This window comes from Salvelinus sp. IW2-2015, linkage group LG4q.1:29 (genome assembly GCF_002910315.2).
Source record: "Salvelinus sp. IW2-2015 linkage group LG4q.1:29, ASM291031v2, whole genome shotgun sequence".
In the NCBI taxonomy this organism is placed as follows: domain Eukaryota; kingdom Metazoa; phylum Chordata; class Actinopteri; order Salmoniformes; family Salmonidae; genus Salvelinus; species Salvelinus sp. IW2-2015.
The window spans coordinates 35,207,514-35,226,768 of NC_036842.1; the positions used below are offsets into that span (position 1 = coordinate 35,207,514).

The 19,255-nt window shown below is 38.9% G+C and overlaps 2 protein-coding genes across 4 annotated transcripts in view; one reads left to right on the top strand and one right to left on the bottom strand.

Annotated features, from left to right (window-relative positions):
- LOC111961901 (nuclear receptor subfamily 6 group A member 1-A) overlaps positions 1-9,458 on the bottom strand; it is a 192,484-nt gene extending 183,026 nt beyond the window's left edge. For 2 of the 3 annotated variants that reach the window (XM_023984547.1, XM_070442862.1), the window contains exon 1: positions 9,245-9,455. In XM_023984547.1, coding sequence (XP_023840315.1) covers positions 9,245-9,305 — 61 coding nt within the window. In that variant the 5' untranslated portion in view covers positions 9,306-9,455. Of the gene's footprint in view, positions 1-9,244 lie in introns of all 3 variants that reach the window. The other variant, XM_070442863.1, reaches the window with a different exon arrangement.
- Positions 9,459-14,407: 4,949 nt separating this feature from the next.
- On the top strand, positions 14,408-16,615 carry LOC111961907 (zinc finger protein OZF). Its single transcript, XM_023984571.2, has 2 exons — positions 14,408-14,718; positions 15,372-16,615. The coding sequence occupies exons 1-2, from the start codon at positions 14,523-14,525 to the stop codon at positions 16,508-16,510; spliced, it is 1,335 nt and encodes a 444-aa protein (XP_023840339.1). The 5' UTR covers positions 14,408-14,522; the 3' UTR covers positions 16,511-16,615.
- Positions 16,616-19,255: the final 2,640 nt, after the last annotated feature.

The following is a 19,255-nucleotide window of genomic DNA, read 5'->3' on the forward strand; positions in this document are numbered from 1 at the left end:
GTACTGCATGAATGAAAATGGACTGAAACAGGGGACCTCCAGGACAAATAAGAAACAATTTTTGTTTTCTATTGCGTCCCCTAATGAACACAATGCTGAAAAAGCAAAGCACATTATCTACTCTTGGCATCAGATGAAAACACAAAGACACTCTGGCAGGACACCTTCTAATCTATGCGATCTCATGGCAGTGATCAAATATTTGACTCCACAAAATATAATTCTACTAGAAGCTGTTAGACGATAAAATAAAGTTCTACTAGAAAACGGGTTGACAAAGCCATTTGTTTGCGAAACAAATAACATTTTCTGGAGGAGAAAAGCTGCAAGTTCATAGACAAAGAGAAAGTGAAAGGATATGAATTGCAACATGCATGAATGAAAAGTCATTGATGAAAAGTTATGGATGAATAATGGTCAGTGTGAATGATCATTTTAAATTCAAGTCATTATGAAAACACTGCTCATGACGCCATCATGGTTAAAAATGACCTAAGTTAAATAAAGGGGGAACAGACTTCACGCAGCGATCTGTGACATAGATAGATTATAAGACAGTGGGTGTGTGCGTGCATGCGGAGTCGCTGCCATAGCAGTAGCATGCTGAAGTGTGATTGACCAGATCTAAGCTACTCCTCACAATGCAGACAGAGGAAAACCTCTCTCTCTCCTCCCTAAAATAGACTGCTTCCCCCGTACTGTATGCCTCTATCATTGTTCAGAAAGCCTCAACAGGATTGATGAGGGGAGAGGGGGCGAAATGGAGAATAGAGAACCCCCTCTATGTCATTCCACCCCCGTGGCCTCAACAGTTGAACAACTATTTCCCAGAGGGGGGAGAGAGATCAACATGTCCCTGCAGTCGCCACACACACACACACACACACACACACACACACACACACACACAACACACCACACACCAACACACACACACAACACACACACACACACACCGAGAGAGAGGGAGAGACTTGCCGGCTACATCTCAAACATCTGCCAGGCTTTTTCCTCCAGGCTAGCACACAGAGACACACGCACAACGACCACACAGCGAGAGATACATAGAGTGTCACATTATATCCTTGACCTATCAGATATAGCAGGAGCAGGACTGAACACACATATTGAGAGAGAAACACACACACACACACCACACACAGACGAGAGAGAGAGATTCCTACAAGAGATCCATGCATCATTGTTCAGCTCTATTTCCTTGGCTGATCAGTAGTTTAAAGTGGGGAACTTGCTCCACAGTCAGTGTATAATTTACCATACCAGAAGCTAAAACAATGATTAAGAAAATGTAAACATGTTACATTCAAATTACAAAGCTTAAACATGCAGAGTTTGAATTGTTGATGTTCGATTTTGTTATGAGTCATGATCATGTAATGTGACTTCAATGTCCAACAAAAAAGGATTCTGAAAAATTAGTCAAATAATACATGAGGTACAGGAGTTAACGCGAGGGCAGAGAATTCCCCCGAAAACAACCATTTACCTCAAATTAGTAAGAGACAATATAAAATGTTTCAATTAGGAAAATGACTACACATTTGTACAGAGCATAAATAATAACCTACACTCATGGTAAGAAAATAGTAGGCTAGCATTCAATCATATACACTAAAATCTTAATTAGAAAAACATTTTAGTGGTCGGTCCATATGAAGAGAGAGACGTTTTGTTATTTATATGTATGCATTTTATTTACATTTGCACATTTTATTTTAACAGTTGGATCACATACATTTATGCTCTAAATAAACCATATTAAACTATTCCAATAGCCGTGTCTTTTCATAAAAATTATTTAACAGTTTTCTCTGAAAATATCAATATTGACATGTCCCACATAACATTTGTCCAAATTTTTAACTCACTTAACCCCAAGATTTTCACAAGTTTTCACCATCATTGTAAAGTATTGGTTAATTTGTTGCTTTGGGAAAGTAGTTCCTGGAGATCTTTGATTAGTGATTAATTTACATTTGACCCTCAGGTTTATGGTCAACCCTGTAAAGTGAACGTAACTCTCATTTTTATATGGTAAAACTACTCTTTTTTAAATGATTAAAAAACTGTACGTGTCGAGGATAAAATGTCAACCCAGTTATCAATAGAAAGATAGGCTCAAAATGTTTTTATTTTTTGTTAATGACTCGTGACTGCCGGTGTGGCGGTAATACTGTCACCGTAACAGCCCTAGTCATGAAGAGCACATGTTCAACTTTGTTAACAAACATGTTTTGCCATCTCAAGATTCAATTAAGAAAAAATACTATACACAGGTTTGACAATTACATGTTAAATCAGCCATAAACTCTTGCCTAGTTAAAGGTTAAATAAAACTCCCCTTGTGACAGGGGGAATGGAAGCTTGTTGTGTGCAACAGGAAGAGGTTAACGCAGTCAAATTCCACATGACCGTTTAGTCATGGTAATAAGGCTTCTCCATGCTTTGATGCTGCTGATGGTCATTAGTAGCCTACCAAACTTGCTAACTGCCTGGTACTCAGCACTCTACTGTCCCTCTAATCACTCTGACATCAATGAAAATGTAATCGGAAATCAAATCAAACACTTCATGAGAGCCCATGAGATCATGTTGTGCAACATTTCTATAGAATATGCAATTGCGTGAGAAAACAGTGATGGCCTCTACTAAAAAGATAAACCCACCAGCTTTCTATAGGCTAGGCCTAATATATCTACTTCTCAACTTTCCTAATATTAAGCACATTGCTTCGCTTTACAACAGGAGTATAGCCTACCTGGCTGGCATGAAAATTCACCAAGGGAAAAGCGATAGCATGTCTTTTTCCCCCTGCCCCCATTTCGAGAAAGATGCATGATAATGGCCCATTCTAAATCAAAACTCATTTCACACATACAGTACCAGTCAAAAGTTTGGACACACCTACTCAGTTAAAGGTTTTTCTTTATTTTTACTATTTTCTACATTGTAGAATAATAGTCAAGATATCAAAACTATGAACTAACACATATGGAATCATGTAGTAACCAAAAAATTGTTAAACAAATAAAAATATTTTATATTTGAGATTCTTAAAAAAGTAGCCACCCTTTGCATTGATGACAGCTTTGCACACTCTTGGCATTCTCTCAACCAGCTTCGTGAGGTAGTCACGTGGAATGCATTTCAATTAACAGGTATGCCTTGTTGTAAGTTAATTTGTGGAATTTCTTTCCTTCTTAATGCATTTGAGCCAATCAGTTGTGTTGTGACAAGGTAGGGGTAGTATACAGAAGAAAGCCCTATTTGGTAAAAGACCAAGTCCATATTATGGCAAGAACAGCTTAAATAAGCAAAAAGAAACGACAGTCCATCATTACTTTAAGATATCAAGTAATTTCTTCAATAACTTTCTTCAAGTACAGTCGCAAAAACCATCAAGCGCTATGATGAAAATGGCTCTCAAGAGGACCACAGGAAACAAAGACCCAGAGTTACAACTGCTGCAGAGGATAACTTCATTAGAGTTAACTACACCTCAGAAATTGCAGACCAAATAAATGCTTCACAGAGTTCAAGTAACAGACATCTCAACATCAACTGTTCACAGGAGACTGTGTATCAGGCCTTCATGGTCAAATTTCTGCAAAGAAATCACTACTAAAGGACACCAATAAGAAAAAGAAACTTGCTTGGACCGGTGGACATTAGACTGGTGGATATCTGTCCTTTGGTCTGACGAGTCCAAATTTGAGATTTTTGGTTACAACCGCTGTGTCTTTGTAAAACACAGAGTAGGTGAACAGATTATCTCTGCATGTGTGGTCCCCAACGTGAAGCACGGAGGAGGAGGTGTGATGGTGCTTTGCTGGTGACACTGTCAGTGACTTATTTTGAATTCAAGGTACACTTAACCAGCATGGCTACCACAGCATTCTGCAGCGATACACCATCCCATCTGGCTTGCGCTTATTGGGACTATCAATTTTTCAACAGGACAATGACCCAACACACCTCCAGGCTGTGTAAGGGCTATTTGACCAAGAAGGAGAGTGATGGAGTGCTGCATCAGATGACCTGGCCTCAAACCAATTGCTGTGGTAGCAATTTGCTTACCGCCCCAATAGATCCACAGTTGATGCAATCACCACCACACTGCCCTGTCCGATCTGGACAAGAGGAATACCTATGTAAGAATGCTGTTCATTGACTATAGCTCAGCATTCAACGCCATAGTACCCTCCAAGCTCATAATCAAGATCGAGACCCTGGGTCTGAACCCCGCCCTGTGCAACTGGGTCCTGGACTTCCTGACGGGTTGCCCCCAGGTGGTGAAGATAGGAAACAACACCTCTTCGCTGATCCTCAACACTGGGGCCCCACAAGGATGCGTGCTCAGTTCCCTCCTATACTACCTGTTCACCCATGACTGCGTGGCCAAGCACACATCCAACTCAATCATCAAGTTTGCAGACGACACGACAGTAGTGGGCTTGATTACCAACAACAATGAGACAGCCTACAGGGAGGAGGTGAGGGCTCTGGGAGTGTGGTGCCAGGAGAATAACCTCTCACTCAATGTCAACAAAACAAAGGAGCTGATCGTGGACTTCAGGAAACAGCAGAGGGAGCACCCCCCATCCACATCGATGGGACCGCAGTGGAGAAGGTGGAAAGCTTCAAGTTCCTCAGTGTACACATCACTGACAAACAAATGGTCCACCCACACAGACAGTGTTGTGAAGAAGGCGCAACAGTGCCTCTTCAACTTCGAGGCCAAAAAATTTGGCTTCACACCTAAAACTCTCTCAAACTTTTACAGATGCACAAATGAGAGCATCCTGTCAGGCTGTATCACAGCCTGGTACGGCAACTGCACCGCCTACAACCGCAAAGCTCTCCAGAGGATGGTGTGGTCTGACCAACGCATTACCGGGATCAAACTTCCCACCCTCCTGGACACCTACAGCACTCGATGCCATAGGAAGGCCAAAAAGATCATCAAGAACATCAACCACCTGAGCCACTGCCTGTTATCCCGCCTATCATCCAGAAGGCGAGGTCAGTACAGGTGCATCAAAGCAGGGACCGAGAGACTGAAAAATAGCTTCTATCTCAAGGCCATCAGACTGCTAAACAGCCATCACTAGCACATCATAGGCAGCTGCCTATAGACAGATTAGGAATCACTGGCCACTTTTAGAAATTGATCACTAGCCACTTTAATAAATGCTGCGTATCTAGAGTTACTCATCTCAGATGTATAAACTTCACTCCACACTATTCTACAGTATCTTAGGCACGTTTCAATTGTGTTTACATATTGCATCACCCATTTCATATGTATATACTGTATTGCATTCTATACTGCACCACTGACTGTTAACAGCCATCTCCAGCACATCAGAGGCTGTTGCCTATATACCTAGATTAGGAATCACTGGCCAGCTCCAGGAAATGAAACAGTAGCCACTTTAATAATGTCTCCGTATCTTGCATTACTCATCTCATCTGTGAAAACTGTACTCTACGGTATCTCTGTACTCTACGGTATCTTAGTCACTTTAATTGTGTGTAAATATTGCATCATCCAGCTCATATGTATGTACTGTATTCTATACTATGCCACTGTATCTTAATCCAATGCCACTCTGACATATATGTATATTCTTAATCCATTCCTTACTTAGATGTACGTGTATATGTTGTGAAACTGTTAGATATTACTTGTTAGAATTTACTGCACTGTCGGAGCTATACGCACCAGCATTTCGCTACACCTGCAATAACATCTGCTAAACATGTGTATGTGACCAATAAAATTTGATTTGAATGTAGATGGTTTGGGATGAGTTGGACCGCAGAGTGAAGGAAAAGCATCCAACAAGTGCTCAGCATATGTGGGAAATCATTCAAGAATGTTGGAAAAGCATTCCAGGTGAAGCTGGTTGAGAGAATGCCAAGAGGATGCAAAGCTGTCAAGGCAAAGGGTGGCTACTTTGAAGAATCTCAAATATAAAATATATTTAGATCTGTTTAACACTTTTTTGGTTACTACCTGATTCCATGTGTTATTTCATAGTTTTGATGTCTTCACTGTTATTCTACAATGTATAAAATAGTACAAATAAAAGAAAAATCCTTGAATGAGTAGGTGTGTCCAAACTTTTGACTGGTACTGTTTATTATTCAGTATATGTAAAGACAACATTAAACTAAGAATAGTCTGATGGGGTGACAATTTTAGCCTTTCACTTGTGAATTATGTATTATCACCTGTGAATGATGCCCAGCGGGTGCAGTATTGGAAGAACAGCACGTCTTTTTTTTGCGACTTTTCAAATCATAGTCACACACCTCATGTAGACTGATAAGGTTTGTATCACAACTAAAGTGGCCAAAAAACGAAATAACACAATTCGCTTTACAACCAGTGTAGAGCCTAACCGGCATACATAGGCGACGCGTGAGTTTAAAGTTAGGTTTAGATCATTTTCACCATAAAAATGTACCTTTATAATAAAGCATTACATGCGTAATGGCATTTGCGGTCACTTCTGAGAATGGTGTTTTCCTGCTAATTGATTGCATTTTTTTTTTTTTACATCTGCGCTTATAGCCTACTGCCGTGTGCGCATTGCTAAACTTATAATGTGATGAAATAACATTTTTATAAACTATTAAGCTAAGCCAAACGATCAGCCTCATTGCTTTAAAAGGTTTTTTGATGCTATTGGTTGTATTCAATTGGGATCTATCGCATCCCACAACTGTCCCAGACTATGTTTGGAATATTTATTTCTCGCACAGAATATGTCAACTTTTGTACTATGGGGGATAGTAGATTGACATAGGCTAGTGCTTTTGCTGTTCGTTAGACCTACTCATCTTGTTGGCTGAAGAAACGTGAACGTGGACAGTTCTTTAGCATCTTTAATATGCGCCTCGGAATTCGATAAGAAGGAAGGACACAGTTGCGTCCCTGATGTGTCTGTCTTCAATTGTAGCCTACTTCAGATGCCTTTGAGAAGGACCCGATCACGTGACAGGCATTGGCTAATAACAATTGAGATATCTGAGACAGCTATGTGAGTGAGAGGTGCTTCAGAGCACGGCAATTGGCAGCCGGGAGAAGGGAATTAATATTATTATATTCAGCCTAAGGTCACAACGGCCACTTTGGCAGCAAAACGCATGGATTTTTTTAGGGGGCATTACGGCCACACAAGGGGGATGCCACCGGGAAATTTGAGGCCTGGTGAGAATATTATCAAGTCCTCGTCAAATTGTGAATGAGAGACTGATGAAGTGTGTGCAGCAACTTTTTTTTTAAATCATCACTGGAGTCGCATCATGCAGCCTTAGAATGTTTTAAAAATCAAAACATATAGCCCAACGTTTATATCACAACTACATTTGCATAAATAACTAAATTAAGCATATAGGAGGACCTGTTTCTTTGTTAACCAATCAACACAGAATAGCCACATGTGCGTACTCCCTCGCAAATCGTTTGAGGAAAATATCCTTTCTATTTAATCTTCAATTGTATTGTTCATTCTTAAAATAACGCCACGGAATTCTTAGCAAATCTTGTCTGCTAAATGAACTCATGTAGCCCACAGCCATAAGGCATAGCCAAACGTAAGGACATCTCAGAGTATGCATTTCTGTTCTTTTGAAATAGACTACATTTTCTTAATATCATGTTTCTTTAGAGCTGTCTAAAATAAATAATAAATGTATTGTGATGTATAGGCTATATTAAATTGATGTAGACTTTTTTTATGTAGATGTTCCAAAGGTCTGCATCAGTGGCTTGCAGACTGTGTGTGGAAGCCAGGACATGCTCAACATGTTTATGTTAATTAACGGTCAATTACCGTAAGACTGGCAATTATTTTCACAGTCCTATTCATGACAGAATGTTAACATTTGGTGAATTTATTTATTCATTTTTAAATTACACTTCCTAAAATGCACTCTATTTGTAGAATGACACAAACATAATTTGTTTTCAGCAGCTGTAGCCCTCCTACTGGTTGGTCTATCTTACAGAAATAAACTAGAAAAACAAGTTATTTTTGAGGCTTTGATCTGCAGGTTACATCTGGTAACACCACAATTGAGAGACATGTCCTTGTAGCTTGAGGGCAATTCCACATTAACACTGTCATGCTTAGAGAGATTTTTCACTTTAAAATGTTTGTCAAACTAAAATCAATGATTGCAAAGTTAAACAAACCATAACTCTATGCACAAGGACTAAAACTCTTCCAAACACCTTTACTTTTAGAATGGTGCGGATGCAAAGTTTCGCCATAGAATGACGGCTTGTGCTGCCATTCTGTTACCAAACTTTGCATCTGCAATGTTCTTAAAGTAAAAATGTTTTTGTAAAATGTTCAAAGTAGTCCTTGTGCATAGTATTGTATGGTTTAACTTTGCAATCATTGGTTTTTGTTTGACATACATTTTAAAAGTGAAACATCTGTCTCAGCGTCACTCTGTTACCATGGAATTGCCCTTAGTTAACATTAAATGCCTACAATACCATTTAATTGTAATAGAGACATCCAAAATGCATACAAAGAATGTGTCAAATGTGTGTTATGGCCTAAGATGATCCACCCCCAAAAATGAAATTATTCAATCTTGGAACAGACTAATCAGACCTGGAATAATCTGAGTGGTCTAATGTTACATTTATTCAATTGTATTTTTACTTAATGATAGGCAAATTAAAGAGATCAATAAACAGAATGATTAGTAGTGGTTGCACACTAATCACCAGCATAACCTTTCAAGTAACTTCAAGACCAGTTCTTATTTGTGACGGTTAAATATGAGTAATTATTCTACTATCTGCAATTGACTAATTATCGATGTTGATACAGCTTATACAAAAAGTAGGTGTAGCCTACAAGTCTTTTTAATTAGGTGGATTTTTCTGATTCTGCTTGAAGCATACTAAACTACCTCACTGTAAAATCAACGAGGAATATCACAATTAGGCTGTCAGCCCACCCCAGTCAATGTGACAATGGTTTCACATCATAGAGTCGTTCACTTCAATGTTGTCCTTGCACTTTATTTGGGTTGGGGAGTCAGAGCGTTATAAATGGGCAACCACTTTGCCAACATCACCGTGGCTATAGCCTCAGCTTCTGCTTTAATTTGAGAAATTAGGCTACATGGGTGTTTGGGAAAGTGGAGTTATGGTTAATTTCACAATGGAAAATAAATGATAGAGGCGACATACCATTAATTGACTTGCTCCGATCAGTGTACTCAAATCCATTTGTCCTCTTCTCAATCTCCATCCTCCTACCGCTAAATAGATCTTCGTCTTGGTTTCAACAGTTGTCCTCTGGAAATTACGAAATGTGTCTTTATGTTTTCATCCAGGTCGCTAATTATAGAAAAACCACTTCATGCCTCTGCCAGTTCAAAGGAAAAACCTTTTGCGCCACTCTCGTGCTACAAAACACACCTTGACGTTTTCATGAATCACGTGACGAAACACTATTTGGCGTCTGAATTCTGGGATTTGTAGGATTCAATCATTGTGGGGTTGTATTAGGACAAAACAGTAGTCTAAAATGTCTGAAATAACCTACTAGTTCATCCATTGTATTTCAAACAGTTTCAAACACTTTAATATTTAGTAGTGTCTGTGATAGGCCTAATAACAAATCACAGTAATATAGCTACACGGTATTGACCGGCTTCTCACCTCTGAAAAGCAAAATGCCATCCATAAGAGATCATGACATGACAATGCCCTGTTTGTAATATGGAACTGATTTCCATATTAGGTAAAGGGTTTGTGGAAGGAGGATGTCTCTCTCTCTCTTAGATCTGTAGAGTGTATATACACTAAACAAAAATATAAACGCAACATGTAAAGTGTTGGTCCCATGTTTGGTTAATATTTTTGTTTAGTGTATAAATGCTGTATCCACAGATATCAGAGAGAGAGAGAGATCCTCCTTCTACAAACCCTTTACCTAATATGGAAAGAGTGTGCAAAGCTGTCATCAAGGCAAAGGGTGGCTACTTTGAAGAATCTAAAATCTAAAATATATTTTGATTTGTTCAACACTTTTTTGGTTACTACATCATAGGATATGTGTTATTTCATAGTGTTGTTGCCTTCACTATTATTCTACAATGTAGAAAATATTAAAAATAAAGAAAAAAACTTGAATGAGTAACTGTGTCCAAACTTTTGACTGGTACACTAAATACAGATTACATGTAATCCGTTACATTACTAGCAAAAATACTGTAATCAGATTACAGATACTTTTGAAAAACCATCGGATTACTTTTATATTCAGAAAGAATGTTTACGAAAAAAAATATTTCACACTTCTGTTTCCTCAGTGACATTCAAATCGGCATTGAAAAAATGCGCAAATTTAAATTTGTTCCACCTGAGCGAGTCTGACCACAAGTCAGAGACCACTACGATGACACACCAAATGTATTTGATGGATCGCGGGAAAAATATTATAGGAATAGGCTTTTGTAGGTTACAGTCCAAGCTATCTCTCCCAATGGTGCGACTGGTGTAGGCATCCAAAAATGATCTAACTTGAATAAACGCTTGGAGGTAAGGATGACAGCAGTGGTGTAGTCTACAGCGATACGGACATCAATTATTATTGATATCTACAAAGCGGATTGACGTGAATCACGCTGCTACTCTCTCATTTAGCTATTTGCGCCTTTCCGATTGTGGTTGTTGTGGATGGCTGTTCACAAATCTAAATGTGTGATATTTAAACCAAATAATGGTTGAATTCAAGAAGTTTAAGCTGCCTATCAAACATTGTGTTTGAAACCAGTGGACAGTCAGTGAAAAATGCGCTCTTACGACAGCTGCATAGTGCGGAACCCAGCCTATGGAATAAAAGTGGGGTTTTTATTGCTCAATCTAATTCATGGTGATAAAAATGTTTTTATCCTTAGGCTTAATGGACACATGCTCAAACTCGTACACTTTTTATAGACTTAAAAGAACAATATGTAGTTGCTACATCCATTTTGGACTTATAAATGATATATATAAAGATATAATTGAATCGTATTATTATATGTGGTAGAAAGCGATAGGTTAGAAGAAGCCTACATAACCAAACCATAAAGTAAAATGTAACATCCATGTATGGCCAGCTATGTAAACTTTAACATTGATTTATCCTTGCAATAGATGTCGTTCAATTGGTAACATACATGTTTTGTCTTCTTCTAATGCCGCTTAAGGGGAAAGTAATCTAAAAGTAACTGATTACATTTAGAAAGTAACCTACCCAACCCTGCAGAATATATACATATAAATATTTTTTTTTTAACTGGGTGTTTCGAGCCCTGAATGCTGACTGGCTGATAGGAGCGGTATATCAGACCATATATCACAGGTATAACAAAATATGTATTTTTACTGCTCTAATTACATTGGTAGCCAGTTTATAATAGCAATAAGGCACCTCGGGGGTTTGCGGTATATGGCCAATATACCACCGCTAAGGGCTGTATCCAGGCCATGGTATATTGGCCATATACCACACCCCGCCCCGTGCCTTATTGCTTAAATATATTATATGCAGACTGCAGGATCGACAGCATAAATGCTCATCAAATCAAATGTTATTTGTCACATGCACCGAATACAACAGGTGTAGGTAGACCTTACAGTGAAATGCTTATTTACAAGCCCTTAACCAACAATGCAGTTTTAAGAAAAATAAGTGTTAAGAAAGTATTTACTCAAATAAACTAAAGTAAAAAAAAATATTATAATAATTAAAGAGCAACAATAAAATAACAGTAGCGAGGCTATATACAGGTGGTACAGAGTCAATGTGCAGGGGCACAGGTTAGTCTAGGTAATATGTATATGTTTTTATTTAACTAGGCAAGTCATGTTTTATTTTACCTTAACTAGTCAGTTAAGAACACATTTTTATTTTCAATGACGGCCTAGGAACTGCCTTGTTCAGGGGCAGAACGACATATTTTTACCTTGTCAGCTCGGGGATTTGATCTTCCAACCTTTCGGTTACTAGTCCAACGGTTTAACCACTAGGCTACCTGCCGCCCCGATAAAGCTAGATGTAGGCTAGATGTCCCAGGTACAGTGATGCCAGAGACATCAAAACCAAGTGAGAAATTCCTTATTGTGTTGTCAACCATTGGAGAGATGCAGAGATGGCTCATTTGAGCACACTTCACTTCACATCCAGGCATAACCTGACTGTGGTCAACTCAGGGCTAGTACATTTCCCCCCATTCCCCTGTATATTGCTGCCCTCTGGTGATGTCATTACATACTTGCTTTGGTTTAATCCAGCAGACTAAAAATAAGGAAGATATTCTCTGTAACAATCCAGCAAAGGACCATTGAAAATGCAGGGTTTCTAATTCTACCCACAGTTTGAATGTACAACTTTGTCGTAGGCTTATCCTGCCACCCACCCTCACATGTGAAATTCATGGGACTTTGCTCGAACAATGTCAGCTATTTAGAAAAAATAAATACATGTTGAATTGTATTTTGCTTCCTTGTAATGTGTTATGCTGACATTTTACATTACATTTTAGTCATTTAGCAAACACCTATCCAGAGCACTGTACAATCCGTGCCGTCAACTAAGGTAGGTAAAACAACCACTTATCACAATCATTTTTTGATAGTAGTAGGCCTATCATAAGCATTTTTTATAGTTTTTGCATTCATAATTGGCACTGGCTTACAAATTATGTACAGTAGCATAAAAGTCTGAAATAAAACGAATACACAGAAACACTCTCACTCTCACTCTCCTCCTATGCTGTCTTCAGAAGTAATACCTCTAAAACATTAGCTAGATTAGAAATTAATACATTAATTTTCCCAGAGAGAACTTCCATTTTCACAATCCTAGGATTTGGGAGAAATAATCTCTAATCTATCTAGACTACAGAGAGCTTAATCTGTGACAGTCAACCCTCTGAGATTCATTCATCGGCAGGTAGCATAGCGGTTAAGAGTTTTGGGCCAGTGACCAAAAAGTTGCGGGTTCGAATCCCTGAGCCGACTAGGTGAAAAATCTGTTGATGTCCCCTTGAGCAAGGCACTTAACCCGAATTGCTTCTGTAAATTGCTCTAGATAAGAGCATCTGCTGAATGACTAACATTTTTAAATGTATAATCGATTCACAGAATACGGCATGGTATTCTGGTATGTTTTTTTTGTCACACTGCTTTGCTTTATCTTGGCCAGGTTGCAGTTGTAAATGAGAACTTGTTCTCAACTGGCATACCTGGTTAAATAAAGGTGAAATAAAAATGGTAAAGCATCACTCTGACAGGGGGAGGAGAGAGAAAGAGAGTTTGACAGTCAATCAATGAAGCTCTTTGATGTTCAAGAGATGTGAGTCTAGGTTGGCAAGTAAAATAATGTTATATACGTACTACCAGCATCCTATGAAGGATTTGGGAAACCCACCCCACAATAATGAGTACCTTTTTCAATGACAGACAGACAGACAATCATTCAGTGAGGTTACCTCCAGGAAATGGATGTGAGCCTCTGTGTGAGCTTCTCCAGCTCAACCTCGCTCTTCTTCAGCTCAGCGATCTCCTGTTCCAAACACTCCATGAAGGCTTCAGCTGCGTTCTCCCGGGCTACAACCAGCTCCTTCACCTCAATGTGTACGTCTTCTCTCAATTTTACAGATTGACTGACCTTCATGTCTTAAAGTAATGACGGACTACCATTTCTCTTTGCTTGTTTGAGATGTTCTTGCCATAATATTGACTTGGTCTTTACCAAATAGGGCTATCTTCTGTATACCACCACCACCCCACCCACCTCCCACCTTGTCACAACACAACTGATTGGCTCAAACGCATTAAGAAGGAAAGAAATTTCACAAATTAACTTTTAACAAGGCACACCTGTTAATTGAAATTCATTCCAGGTGACTACCTCATGAAGCTGGTTGAGAGAATGCCAAGAGTGTGCATAGCTGTCATCAAAGCAAAGGGTGGCTACTTTGAAGAATCTCAAATATAAATTATATTTTGATTTGTTTAACACTTTTTTGGTTACTACATGATTCCATATGTGTTAGTTCATAGTTTTGATGTCTTCACTATTATTCTACAATGTAGNAAATAGTAAAATAAAGAAAAACACTTGAATGAGTAGGTGTTCTAAAACTTTTGACCAGTAGTATATATATATATATATATATATATATATATATATATATATATATATATATATATATATATATATTGTTGGGAAGGGCCTGTAAGTAAGTATTTCACTGTTAGTCCACACCTGTTGATTACGAAGCATGTGACAAATAACATTATTTGATACGATACGATACAGGACTCTTATTCTGAAATATTCCCAAAAATCAGACCTGGAAGTACTTAGTCATTCTGGCCTACTTCGCACCAGTTTTTGTAACTAGCTAGCTATAGCAACTCTTGAGCAGCACAAAAATCAATAACTTCTCCCACTATTTTTCTCCCCAAAATGTCTAAACTACAGCTACTCAATGAGGTTCTCGATGAAAAATTAGCTGCAGTTCCCCTGGAGATATCCGTGGTAGTTAAAACAACGATAGCAGAGTACCAGGGAGAAATCTCCCGTTTGAAGCGGGCGGTTGCACGTCTACGAAGACTGCTCGATTTGGTTTTCAAACCAGAGATAAAATTGCAAAGATTAGCAGGTTTGTGACTACGTGTCTCTGTTGTTTGACATGCATTTACAGTGTAGCCCAATATTAATCATTACAATTTTAGGCTTTGATTAGTACATTAGTATATACTGACGAGTAGCAATAAAAGATGTGGGGGATACGCAAGCAGTATGGCTAGCTAACTACATAACGTTAGCTAGCAAGCATGTACAATTACTTTAATTACAATTTAATAGCATACCAATTTCACGACGAAATATTTAAAGAAAATGTGGCCATTGTCCATTGAAAATGCATTTAAAAAAAGTGTTCTATGTGCCATTTTGTCTTAAATGGTATTTAATTCGTTTTTGAAAAGGTATTATATTTTACTGGGACTCGTGTGTTCAGTACGATAAATCAGTCAAAGTAGTCCTATTTCTTCCATTTCGGCATTTATTTTGTGGATGGGCTCCTGAGTTAAAACACTGCATCTCAGTGCAAGGGGTGTCACTACAGACCCTGGTTCGATTCCAGGCTATTTCATAACTTGACGTTATTGGGAATCCCATAGGGTGGTGCACAATTGGCCCAGCGTCGTCCAGGTTAGGGTTTGTCCGGGGTAGGCCGTCATTGTAAATAAGAATGTTCTTAACTGACTTTCCTAGTTAAATAAATACAAATACATTTGATTCTTTCTCCAGACCTCCAGCAGCTCACTCTCACTGAAGAGGTTATTCCTGAGCAGGAATGGAGCCCTGGTCTGGGGCCGGTGGAGTCGGATACCGAAGAGTCTATGTGGGACTCTTTCAACATCATAACTGTGGAGAACCAAACAGAATCTGATGGCGAGAGCCACAACAGAGAATCTGAATCAACCAGTGACTATGAGCCCCCCTCTGAAGTAAGTCCAGACAGTGACAACAGTGAAAATGGAAACGTGGATGGAGTGGAGAGTAGAATACCACTGTCAGGATTAAAGCCTCTCAAATCAAAGAGAGGAAGAGGACGGCCAAGGAAAGGAACCAGTAAGTTGCCTGATCTGAAATGTGACGTGTGCGGGAAATGCTTTACAGCAGCACGTAGTCTGAAAAGGCATCAGCTAAATCTGCACAGTGAAGAGAGACTAACAGGACAGCCAAAGAAAGAAAACTGTGAATTTCCTGATCTGAAATGTGATGTGTGTGGAAAATGCTTTGAGAAAGCACGTAATCTGCAACGGCATCGGCAATATCGGCACAGTGAGGAGAGACGACACATGTGCGACACTTGTGGGAAATGTTTCATCCGGAAGGACCATATGACCCAGCACATGAAGCTTCACACAGAGGAGAAAAAACACTGCTGCACTGAATGTGGCAAACGTTTCCTTCACAAGTCCATCCTGAAAAATCATATGGGTACTCATACAGGGGAGGCTTTTAAATGTGATGTGTGTGGAAAATGCATGACGACTGCAGGTGGTCTGAAAGTGCATCAGAAAAATCACACTGAGAAATCGCATCAGTGCAAAGAATGTGACAAAGCCTACACCTTTAAGGGAGACCTGATAAAGCATGTGAGGATTCACACTGGGGAGAAACCATTTCAATGCAAAGAATGTGGCAAATGCTTCAGCGACAAGGGAAGCCTTCCAAAGCATATGATGACTCACACAGAGGAGAAACCACATCGCTGTAACGAATGTGGCAAATGCTTCAGTCTGAAGGGAAGCCTGACAGCGCATATGAAGATTCATACAGGGGAGGGAGTTCAATGTCATTTGTGTGGAACTCACTTGAAGTTAAAATCAAGTCTAAAAAGACATCTGCGAACTCATAGAAGGAATAGCCCTAATGAATGAGAACACGTACAAATGTTTTGGAAAGATCCAAGCTGAATATGAATTATAATTGTTATTTCTGTGGAATGGAGAAGGAGACCATTTTTTATAAATATTTTACCTGTATTTATAGTGTAATGTTTTGGATTGACAAACAGGACATTTGGTACAATTGAATGGCTTTGATCATTACTTATTTCAGAAATTAGATTGATAAGGATTTAGTATATTTAATTAAACTGCTAATAATTATAGGTCAAATTCATATTTACATAACAACTGGTCTGATTTAACTAATATGGCACTATTTTAAATACAATTAAAAACAAAGGCACTATTATTAATCAATATGATTTGTTTGGGTAGGACTCCTGGCAATACAAAAACAAACTTTTTACATGTGACTATTCCTCTTTCGCTAAAATAATATATATATATATATATATATATAAAAGAGTTAAGGCCCCCACTTGTGTCATGTCACATCATACCTGGACCACCTATTGAGATTAGCTTTTTTAAAGTAAATCAGGAGTTAAATGAGGTGAAAGGGAGACTGGAGGACTTTAAGCAGATTTCCCATTATAAAAAATGTGCACAACCACCCTGGGTGGGTAAATGGTGGATTTAGAAACTAGAGGTGCTCCTGTGTAGAATGGACCCCACTTTTACTGTGACACAATTTCCAGAAATGTGTGTATAGTCCCCCCCCCCAAAAAAATGGCAAGCATAAATGGTCATAGAAATCACAATAGCTTAAAAATACATTAAATTATTTGGATGATAACTAGTATTAAATATATCGACAATAGTGCATATTTTCCCCCAAACTATTTGTTTACAAGGTAAACAGGACAGGACTCTTATTCTGGAGGATTCCAAAATGGTCTCTGTTAACTGGAATCCTTGGGAAGTCCCTTTCTGTTAGGGAACACCTACTCTGGGAAGTGTTTTTTTTCTCACCTTTATTTAACCAGGTAGGCCAGTTGAGAACAAGTTCTCATTTACAACTGTGACCTGGCCAAGATAAAGCAAAGCAGTGCGACACAAACAACAACATAGAGTTACACATGGGATAAACAAACGTACAGTCAATAACACAATAGAAAAATCTATATACAGTGTGTGCAAATGTAGTAAGATTAGGAAGTTAAGGCAATACATAGGCCATAGTGGTGAAATAATTACAATTTAGCATTGACACTGGAGTGATAGATGTGCAGAAGATGAATATGCAAGTAGAGATACTGGGGTGCAAAAGAGCAAGAAGATAAATAACAATATGGGGATGAGGTAGTTGGGTGGGCTATTTACAGATGGGCTGTACAGGTGCAATGATCGGTAAGCTGCACTGACAGCTGATGCTTAAAGTTAGTGAGGGAGATATAAGACTCCAGCTTCAGTGATTTTTGCAATTTGTTCCAGTCATTGGCAGCAGAGAACTGGAAGGAAAGGCGGCCAAAGGAAGAGTTGGCTTTGGCGATGACCAGTCAAATATACCTGCTGGAGCGTGTGCCACGGGTGGGTGCTGCTATGGTGACCAGTGAGCTGAGATAAGGCGGGGCTTTACCTAGCAAAGACTTATAGATGACCTGGAGCCAGTGGGTTTAGCGACGAATATGAAGCGAGGGCCAGCCAATGAGAGCATACAGGGTGCAGTGGTGGGTAGTATATGGGGCTTTAGTGACAAAACGGATGGCACAGTGATAGACTACATCCAATTTGCTGAGTAGTGTTGGAGGCTATTTTGTAAATGACATTGCCGAAGTCAAGGATCGGTATTATAGTCGTGTGCATGTACAATAACTCAATTTGCCTTTGCACTCCTAAACAGCACGATTTAAAAATAAAAAAACTTTTGCAAAGGGTAAAGTCTACAAAACTTAGTCCACACTGTTCATAACAGATTCTAGTTTTGTGAACAGAAAACGGTATTGAGATCAAATGTTTAATAGAAAATTTGCAAAAGGTTGGCTAAAATCCATCTCTCACTGGCCGCCAGTGGGCTTCCTCACATATTTGGTAGTGAGTGGAAACGCTAACCAGATGCTTCACCTTTATACATCAGGTGGAATATCTGTCTCATTGTTCTATCTGTGGTATGAGTATTCGAACACAACTTATGGCTTTGGCACTGACCATTCCCGGAATGCGTCGTTATTCTTGCCAGAAGCACAGATAGAACAATGAGACACACACACACCCATAAAATGAGGTGGAAACTGAGCTGCACTTCCTAACCTCCTGCCKAATGTATGACCATATTAGAGAGACATATTTCCCCCAGACTACAAACTCACAAAGAATTCGAAAACAAATACAATTTTGATAGACTCCCATATCTATTGGGTGAAATAGCACAGTGTGCAATCACATCAGCAATTTTTGTGACCTGTTGCCACAAGAAAAGGGCAACCAGTGAAGAGCAAACACCATTGTAAATATTTATTTATTTTCCCTTTTGTACTTTAACTATTTGCACATCGCTACAACACTGTATATTTGAAATGTCTATTCTTTTAGAACTTGTGTGTGTAATATTTACTGTAAATGTTTTGTTTTTCATTTTTGTTTATCTATTTCACTTGCTTTGGCAAAGTAAACATGTTTCCCTGCCAATAAAGCCCCTAGAATTGCATCTGCTTGGTGTTTCCACTCACTACCAAATATGGTAGTGAGCGGAAGCCCAGTGGACAGCAGTGGAAGAAGATGGATTCTGCATGTTCTCATCGATGAAACATTTGATCTCAAGTTTTCTGTTCCCAA

Excerpts from the sequence above, each read along its gene's own strand:
- LOC111961907 (XM_023984571.2), top strand. The coding sequence starts at position 14,523 with ATGTCTAAACTACAGCTACTCAATGAGGTTCTCGATGAAAAATTAGCT. Across the intron at positions 14,719-15,371 it reads AAAATTGCAAAGATTAGCAG|ACCTCCAGCAGCTCACTCTC; the intron begins GTTTGTGACTAC and ends TTCTTTCTCCAG.